At 61.2% G+C, this 9,420-nt stretch overlaps 1 protein-coding gene across 1 annotated transcript in view; it reads left to right on the forward strand.

Annotated features, from left to right (window-relative positions):
• The window catches only part of COL6A1 (collagen type VI alpha 1 chain), a 35,763-nt gene extending 29,219 nt beyond the window's left edge, over positions 1-6,544 (forward strand). Inside the window, exons 30-35 of the mRNA XM_075934120.1 lie at positions 534-667; positions 1,453-1,562; positions 1,994-2,180; positions 3,085-3,259; positions 4,045-4,074; positions 4,811-6,544. Coding sequence (XP_075790235.1) covers positions 534-667; positions 1,453-1,562; positions 1,994-2,180; positions 3,085-3,259; positions 4,045-4,074; positions 4,811-5,421 — 1,247 coding nt within the window. The 3' untranslated portion in view covers positions 5,422-6,544. The remainder of the gene's footprint in view (positions 1-533; positions 668-1,452; positions 1,563-1,993; positions 2,181-3,084; positions 3,260-4,044; positions 4,075-4,810) is intronic.
• Positions 6,545-9,420: the final 2,876 nt, after the last annotated feature.

A 9,420-nucleotide genomic window follows, 5' to 3' on the forward strand; every position in this document is an offset into this window, starting at 1 on the left:
GGTCCTGCCGAACGCGCCCGAGAGCACAGCCCGCCCCCGCGCGGGGGGAGCGCACAGAGAGAGCGGGAGGCCTCTGGCGCGCATCTGCGCTGTATCCTGTGTAGGAGGGCGCTGCCCGAAGAGCTGGGGCCACGGTGCTCTGGGACCCTTCTTGCGCTGAAGGAGGGAGCAGTTCTGCAGGAGTTGTCCGTCCAGCTGCCGCCCCTCCCCAGTGCTGCAGTGTCTCGGGGGGGACTAGGAACCCAAAGGCAGGCAGGGCAGAGGTCAGGGCCTGGAAGAGACTGGCCCTCGGCCTGCACTGGGCAGCGGGAGGAGAGGAGGGCTGGCGGGGGCCCTGTGAAACGCGGCCCGTGTGGTTTAGACGCTGGGCGCGGAGGCGGGGGGCTGAAAGAAAGGTAGCTAATGGCATCCCCAGCCCTGCGCGGGGCTCCCACCTCCTCCAGTGCAGCGCGCGCAGGATGGCCTGGCCCCTCCCGGCTGGGGCGAGCATCTCTGGGCTCTGTCTGACGCCCCCGGCCTGTGCCTTGCTGCAGAGTGCAAGTGTGGGCCTGTGGACGTGCTCTTCGTGCTGGACAGCTCGGAGAGCATCGGCGACCAGAACTTCCTTCTCGCCAAGAATTTCATCATCAAAGTCATCGACCGGCTGGTCAAGGACGAGCACGTGAAGGTGGGTGGGGCCCTGGGCGTGCGCCGAATGGCCTGCGCGCAGGGCAGGCCGGCCCTGGAGAACACCGCGGCGTGCGCCCGGGGGGTTCTTTCCCAGCCTTCCCTGAGTCTGTGAGCCTCCCTAGCTAATCCACTTGTGGCCAAGTATCAGAGGGGTCGCCGTGTTAGTCTGAATCTGCAAAAGCGGCGAGGAGTCCTGTGGCACCTTAGGGTCTGTCTACACTACCACCCTAGTTCGAAGTAGGGTGGTTCATGTAGTCATGCGAACTTGCAAATGAAGCCCGGGATTTGAATTTCCCGGGCTTCATTTGCATGTTGCCGGGGGCCACCATTTTTAAATGTCCGCCAGTGCAGACTCCGTGCCCACGGCTACACGTGGCACGGACTAAGTAGTTCGGACTAGGCTTCCTATTCCGAACTACCTGTACGCCTCATGGAACAGGTAGATCGGAATAGGAAGCCTAGTCCGAACTACCTAGTTCGTGCCACAGGACTCCTCACCGCTTTTGTGGCCAAGGTGATGCCCAGGGAGGGGCCACTCTCCTGTCCCCGGAGAAGCAGCGGGGGCCTCTCCTGCGCAGCGGCATGTCCACGTGAGAGCTCCCGTGGCTGCGGAAAGCACTGCTCCCCCGCTCCAACACATCCCCGTGTGGGCGGGGCAGACTGCTCCAGAAGAGGGCTGCCCGGTTTCATTCGGGCGAGGGGCGTCCCTGGGCCTGGGGCTGGACACGGCGAGACAGTCTCACCCGGCCCTGCTTCTACCCCTGTCTGACCCTTGCTCAACAGTTTGAAGCCGGGGACTCCCGCGTGGGCGTCGTACAGTACAGCCACGGCAACACCCAGGAGCTGGTGGCCATGGGCGACCCCAACATCAGCAACATCGGCGCCTTGAAGGAGTGAGTCCGCAGCCTGACATGGGGTTCGGTTGCTGCTCAGAGTCCCAGCCCAGGGCCGGGGCAGGGCCTGTTTCAGCATCTCACAGCCCTGGGCAGCCACATGCTCATTGCCCACTCCGGGGAGGAGTCCCATCCTCCCAGCACCCGCCATGGAGGGCCTGGACCCATGTGGGAGGGGGACGAGTGGGGGGATGGGCAGAGTGGGGGGGGGGGGATGGTGTCAGGGGCGATGGGGGAGTGGGGGATGGGCAGAGTGGAGGGGCGATGGGCAGAGTGGGGGAAACGGGATGTTTCCTTAGCCCAGGCACTCGTGCCCGTGTCTCTGTGTGGCGCTTTCCTACGCCTGGCCTGCAGGGCCGGCCGGCGGGGGGTGAGAGCTGTCAGGAGCCGGGGCCTGCGGGCTCTGAGCTCCCTGTGCCACTCGCGTGCAGGGCTGTGAGGAACCTGAAGTGGATCGCGGGCGGCACCTTCACGGGGGAGGCCCTGCAGTTCACCAAGGACAGGTTGCTGGCGCGCTTTGCCTCTGACAAGAGGGTGGCCATCGTCATCACGGACGGGCGGTCGGACACGCTGCGGGATGCCACGCCCCTCTCCTCGCTCTGCGAGATCAACACCCAGGTAGGCAGCGGGCCGGGGCGAGCGGGGGGCGCTGGACGGGGTGCCCAGGCAGACCGGCACGGTTATCTCCTGTGCGCCGGGACGAGCGGGGGATGCTGGATGGGGTGCCCAGGCAGACCAGTGCGGCTGTTGCCCGTGGGCCGGGGCGAGCGGGAGGCGCTGGACGGGGTGCCCAGGCAGACTGACGTGGCTGTCGCCTGTGGGCCGGGGCGAGCGGGGGGCGCTGGACGGGGTGCCCAGGCAGACTGACGTGGCTGTCGCCTGTGGGCCGGGGCGAGCGGGGGGCGCTGGACGGGGTGCCCAGGCAGACTGACGTGGCTGTCGCCTGTGTGCCGGGGTGAGCGGGGGGCGCTGGACGGGGTGCCCAGGCAGACTGACGTGGCTGTCGCCTGTGTGCCGGGGCGAGCAGGGGGCGCTGGACGGGGTGCCCAGGCAGACTGGCACGGCTGTCTCCTGCGGGCCAGGGCGAGCGGGGGGCACTGGACGGGGTGCCCAGGCAGACCGGCGCGGCTGTCGCCTGTGGGCCAGGGCGAGCGGGGGGCACTGGACGGGGTGCCCAGGCAGACCGGCGCGGCTGTCGCCTGTGGGCCAGGGCGAGCGGGAGGTGCTGGATGGGGTGCCCAGGCAGACCAGCGTGGCTGTCGCCTGCGGCCTGGGGCCCACGCAGGCCGGCACTGGGCGGCAAGACAGAGAGCACGTGTCGGCACAGCGGAGCACTTGCTGGTTCCCCGCTCAGCAGGTGGGCGTGGGGGGCCTGCGTGGGGATGGCAGCCCTCTCCGCTCTCCTGCATGCCCCTTGTGCCACATCTGGCCCAGAGGCCACTCCAGGAAGGCAGCTGGGCGCCCCGCGGTGCAGAGCGACGCCCGGCCAGTCCCAGTCAGTCATGGGCCTTCTTGTCCCTAGGTGGTTTCCCTGGGCATAGGGGACATCTTCCGCACCTCCCCCAACTCAGAGCAGCTGGGGGTGATTGCCTGCGAGGGCACCTCCTACCGCCCGGGGCTGTCCGTCCAGCGGGACAACTATGCCGAGCTGCTGGAGGACGCCTTCCTCCTGAACGTGACCTCCTACATCTGCCGAGGTGGGTGGTGCCGCCGCTGGCGCTGCCAGGTCCTTGCCACTGCTCACTCCTCCCGACTGGCCGGGACCGAAGGATTACGGGGGGTCCCCGACGGGAGCCAGGGGACTGGGGGGCAGGTCCCACTCGGACTGGTAGGGCTGCCGGCAGCCCCGATGACATCCCAGCTGATGGGGTTCCGGGCCACTTTGCCGACTGGGGAGTCAGCCGCTCCAGGCAGCGGCACTGCAGCTCGGGGACCCTCGTGTGGCTGCAGGAGGGGGTCTGTCATCTCCCCAGCCCATTTCTAGGCCTGGTTTATGCCTGGCTACGGAGGGCTGCCTCTCCAGCCGAGGCCCTGCCCAGCACTTCTCCCGCTCTGGCAGTGCTCACGCCCTGGTGTGGGCTCGGGCAGAGGTGCTCACTGGCCCATACATGGCTAGCCACGTGCTCTGCTTCCTCCGGGATGATAGGGACTCCCCCGCACAGCGCAGCCCCCCCTGGTCATTCCCAGGCCTGTCCCTGCAGATCAGTCCTTGCCGTGGTGCCACGGGGCGGCCATGTGGTGCCACAGCTCTGCCACTCAGCCCTCCTGCAGCCGGGCCAGGAGACACAGCGTGGCCTGTGTGGCGAGAGGTGGGCTCCGTGGCCGTGGTAGAGCTGGCCCTGGCAGTAGCGTGGCGTCGTGCGCTGGATGCTGGCTGTGAATATTCTGGGGGGGGGGGGGTGTTGGCTGGTGTCTAGACGAGAGACGCCCTTCCCGAGCGAGGGCCAAGTTAAGGGGTTTGTTTTGCTTGTTTCTCTTGCAGAGAAGAAATGTCCAGACTACACCTGCCCGAGTGAGTATTTCCGCCTGGCGAGGGCGGGTGGGGCACGGAGGGAGCCCAGCGCCCCGCCCGCGCCAGGGAATCTGAACTACCGTTTCGGAGTGGAGAGGGCCAGGCAGCTGGCTCTGTCTGGGTTCAAAGCCCAGTCCTAGGCAGGAATCCCGGCGTGCCCAGCTGCACTGCTGGCCTGGGGGAGCGCACGGGGAGGGGGGGAGAAATGAGACAGCGGAGCCAGGGCAGAAGACTGAGCATTGCTCCAGAGCTCGGGAGGCACATTCCTGGCCTAGGCCCGAGTGGCACCCACACCTTGCCTCAAAGGGCAGCCCAGGATGGACCATGGCCCTGGGTCCCGAGTTCTTGGGGCGGGGGAGGGACAAGCCGTGGCACTGGGGCAGTAACGGCTGGAAAAGGTGCTTTTCTAACGGGGGTGGGGGTCATCCAAACTTCCCTACCGCTCAGTAAGGAGCTAACCCCTCCCTCCACCTCAGCATGGAGGCTGCTAGTGCCCGGCAGGCATGCCCTCCAGGCAAGGAAACCAGCCAGGGCGCTCAGCTGGCAAGGGGCAGGAGGTTATTTCCCAGGAGCCCAGGCAAGCCCAGAAGGAAGAGCAGAGGGGCCAAGACTCCAGGCTGGTCGAGTCTCCTGCAGCAGGAGGCCAGACAGCCCGTGAGTCCAGTGGACTCAGGTGGGGCAGGGGAACTCTTAAGGCGGAGAAGCTGCGAATAACCGAGCGGCTTTCTCCGTGCAGTTGTCTTCACGGGCCCCGCGGACATCACTCTCCTGGTGGACAGCTCCGCCAGCGTTGGCAGCCGGAACTTTGAGACCACCAAGAAGTTTGTGAAGCAGATGGCGGAGCGGTTCCTGTTGGCGGACAAGCCTTCGGAGGACTCCGTGCGCGTCTCCGTCGTCCAGTACAGCGGCAAGAACCAGCAGAAGCTGGAAGCCCTGTTTTTGCAGAACTACACCATGATCGCCAGTGCGATCGATGACATGGAGTTCATTAACGATGCCACGGACATCAACGCCGCCCTCCGGTACGTCACCAGCCTCTACCAACAGTCCTCCCGGGCCAATGCCAACAAACGGCTGCTGGTCTTCTCCGACGGCCACTCCCAGGGGATCACAAAAAGTGCCATCGAGCAGGCGGTGCAGCAGGCCCAGCAGGCGGGCATCAAGATCTACCTGGTGGTGGTTGGCAGCCAAGTCAACGAGCCCAACATCCAGGTCCTTGTCACGGGGAAGAGCACCGAGTATGACGTGGCCTATGGGGAGCGCCACCTCTTCCGAGTGCCTGACTACAACTCCCTGCTTCGAGGGGTCTTCTACCAGACAGTCTCCAGGAGGGTCGCTGTGAACTGAGTGGCAGGGAAAGGCCTCGCCCAGCCCGGGGACAGGCCGTGTGTGCTTGCGGCGTCTCGGAAAAAGTCAAAAGTTAGCGATATGGGCTGGACTTCTGTGTCTGTGTAAAGCCATAGTGCCAGAGTCTCTGTGCACCCCTACCCCTGCTTGGAGCTCCCTTTCCTCTTCCTCTCCCTGAGTCCCCCCAGCAGCCGCACTTAAATGCGGCTGCCCCGTGGCCAGCCTTCGACTCACCACCGAGCCCCAGACGCGAGGCAGATGAGGCAGAGACCATGCAGAACTCGCCCCATTCGACAAGCTCGGTCCCAGATCTCGCTCTCCCAAGTAAAGCCCTTTGCTTCCCCCGTTCTCCAGGGCCTAGCCAATGCTGCGTTTAAGGCTCAGCTTTCAAATGCCAGCACCAGCCAGGGAGGTGGGGTCCTGGCCGTGGCAGGCAAGTTTGTTTCCCACCCCCAAACGGGCCTTAAAACCATCCTCAGCACCTGGGAAATGGGCCCACAGTGCACATGGTTCTCAGTGCCGCAGGCTAGACTCCGTGCAGCACGGGCTGCCCCTCTGCACTTCCACCCATACCCGTGGGGTTCACAGGGCTTCACTCCAGCCACATGGGACCCAGAGAGCTAGGGATAAGCCAGAAGGGGACCCTGGGTGGGGGGGGGAGAGGTCACTTGCCCTGTCCTACAAAGCTGTGAGCTTAGGATGGGTTGTGTCCCAAAGTCGCCCTTAGAAGGTCTGCCTAGGGCCACGGTCACATAGACAGATGCAGAACCCAGTGAGGCTGATGGAAAGATCCTCACTAGCTTCCCTTGGTTCTGGAGCAGGCCCTGCAAGGCGCAGTGACAAGGAAAGGTGCTACCCCTCCCTGGCCAATTCCTGCCCTACATGTTTACACAGTAATGCCACGGCCACACTGAAGATGTGGCGTGGCCTGGAGAAGTTTCCTTCATATTCCCAGTGGTGCTCTTGCTTCGGACAGAAACGGCTGAGATGCCGTCAATGTCACCGTCTATTTTACTCTGTAACCAAGATCCATTTTGCCAGCTCATTTTATCTTATGCCTGTTTTACTGAAACGTGTCCACTTAAAGAGTTTTTCCAAATAAATAGTTCTCCTCAGCCCCGTTGGCAGGCTGTCTGTGTGGGTCTGTAACCTGGGCCAGAGGCTTAGCTTCGTGGCTCTGTGGCTTGCAGTGGGAGGTGTGGCTGGCTCAGTACATCACACAGGATCTGGGAGTCTCTCCAGGGCTGCATGGGAGCTTGGTGGGGGAACGCCAGGGGAGGGAACGGGTGCTTGGAGCCCACAGAAAGCTCTCCGCTGGATTTGCTCATTTCAAAATATGCCCGGCCCCGCGTCCCAGGGCCCCATCGCTCGATGCATTTCTTGCACACACGCGGTATGGCAAAGGAACGTTCAGAGTGCAGAGTCAAGCCCTGAGGAGAGGCCCTGCAACTTCCAGCCGGCCCCTTGTGTTTGCGTTCAGGTGCAGCTTTTTATGATGCTCACGCTCTGGCTCTCCGCGGGCGCCTGCCTCAGCCAGCCCTGGGGGTGGTGCTGGGCTGAACGAGCAGCTGTTTGATGCTTTGGTTTCTCGCTGTTCAGTGGGTGGCCCCAGATCTTAGTGACTGCTCCCTGTTGAAACCCTGCTCCCAAGACAGAATGGTTCCTTTCCTGCTGGGCTCTCTGTGGGGCTCCCTGCTCCGGTGCCTGGCTGCTCCTCCCGCCGCAATGAATGTGGCTCACTGGTCATGTCAGCAGTGGCTATTGTCCCTGGCGAGGTTGGTCCCCACGCTGGCACTCCGAGTGCAGCTGGGGGCCCCCAAGAGACCTTACAAATTCCTGGCTTCTGGAGGCTTCTACTTAAAAACTCCCCAAGGTCACAGATTCCCTGACCCTGGGAGGTAACTGCACCACCCACATGGAAAAAACCCTTTATTCTTGAACCCCGGAAGAAATCACTTGGGAACTTCTTCCAGAGGGGCACCCCAAGTCCCTTTACCACAAGAGAGCTTGAAAACAAGCTGTAATCTCTGATTGCGGACCTGCCAGTCTTAGGCAGGCACAGCCAGACCTTCTGTTACCTCCCAGGTAATAAAATCTGCCCCTTAGAAGGTGATTTTATTGCAAAACAAGATCTACTCCATAAAGCAGAGTTGATTGCCAGATGTTAGAGAGTAACTAAGAAAACAAATTAAAACACAGAGAATTGCTTCCCTGGGATTCAGCTTCAGTTACAGTGTGTGAGGGTGGGAGGGAGGGGCACATAGACTTAGCACAGAGGAGTTTAACCAAACAACAAAACAAAGAAATTAACCTGATTACGTCTATCTAAACATTCCCTATCTACTCACATATGCGTACTTGCAAGGTCCAGTCCAATTCTAGGCCCAGGTATCCCTGCCCCATTCAATTCATCTTCCCCCCACTCCCCACGTCCTGGTTTAAAATTCTTATCACTTTCTTCCCATTGGCTTCCCTGGCTCCCAGCCAACACTTCCTGGGTTTTTTCAGGGAGTCTCTTGATTCTGAGTTTAACCCTTTATAGGCAGTACTCCCCATTTACCACAACCCCCATTTTACAGATGGAGAACTGAGGCACTGAGAAATTAAGGTTCTATGTGTCCACTAGCTTGCTGTGCCCAGCACCTTGGGGAGACAATGGGGAAGAATGGAGAGAGGAGGCTACAATGCAAAAACTTCCAAACAGGCTGAAGATCTCCCACTCTCACAGAAGCAAATAAAAAATCACCCGCTTCTTCCCATGCCCTCGTCATGAATCAGACAGCTGTACAGTTACCTGCTGGCCCTTGGTAGCCTGCCCAGCTCCCACCCTTCCCCCACCAACTGGCAAGGGTATTTGGAAATGTCCTGGCATGAAACAAGGACAGCTTGATGCGTGGGGCGCTCTGCTACTGCTGCTCGTCCACAGAGTCCCAGGACAAAGGCTAGAAGGGAGCCTTGTGAACATTTAGTCAGACCTCCTGTGCAGCCCAGGCTGGTAGGAAAAGGAGGGCCAGTGCCGGGGAATGCGCCACGCCCCTTGGTAAATTGTTCCAGTGACTCTTCCTGTTAAAAATGCCCCTTCATTTCCAGCCTGACTTTCTCTGGCCTCAGCCCCCAGCCACTGAATGATTTTATGCTTGTCCTGACGAGAGGGAAGAGCGCCCAATTCACGGTCAGCTGATTCTCCACCTCCGCACAGCTCGCCTCGCAGCCTTTGCTGAGTCCCAGTGTCCCTGTGCCCCCAGGAAGCCCGGGGCGACTGGACTCAGCAACCCCAGCCCCCGTGCCAGCTGCAGACAGCGTAAGTGACCACTGTCTAGTTCGCTCAGCTTGTTGATAATGGAACCAAACCTGCTGTGACAGACCGGGCCGTGTCTGGGCACAACTGAGGGTGTCAGCTCAGGGCGAATTGCTCAAATCCGGGGCTCCTTACAGCCCCCAGACTGGTGACCTCTCCAAACAGGCCACAAACCAGTTCCACAGAGCGCTTCAGCAACCTGCCTGAAGCCTCCCGAGCAAAACCCCTCTGACACCCCAGCAATATCCGTGCCCCAGATGGCCCCGGGCCTCATACACAGGTGGGGGGTCCTAGCACCCAATCCCACCTACCCCGAACAAGTTCTGTCCAGTTCCAAGAAACCAGCCACAGATCCCTGGTCAATTTACCCTCTGGATCTCATCCACAAATCACGCTGGGCCAATCCTTTAGAATATATATCTAAAGGTTTATTATTACAATAAAGAAAAGCATGAGAGTAAGGTTGTTAAAGAATATTACGTTACATGCACCGAATCTCCCAGTCCTCGATGCAGGCTCTAGCAGAGATGTTACAGCTGCTGGTTTAAAAGTTCTTGTTGCACATCCTATCATCAGGATGGGTTCACAGGTCTTCCGGGCTCTTCGATCCCTGCAATGCTGCCTCTGGGATGAAGTGCTGAGCTGAGAACAAAATGGCATCAACCGCATGGCCTCTTTATACCTCCTTCCTGGCCTCTTCT

The sequence above is a fragment of the Pelodiscus sinensis genome, chromosome 7 (assembly GCF_049634645.1).
Source record: "Pelodiscus sinensis isolate JC-2024 chromosome 7, ASM4963464v1, whole genome shotgun sequence".
In the NCBI taxonomy this organism is placed as follows: domain Eukaryota; kingdom Metazoa; phylum Chordata; order Testudines; family Trionychidae; genus Pelodiscus; species Pelodiscus sinensis.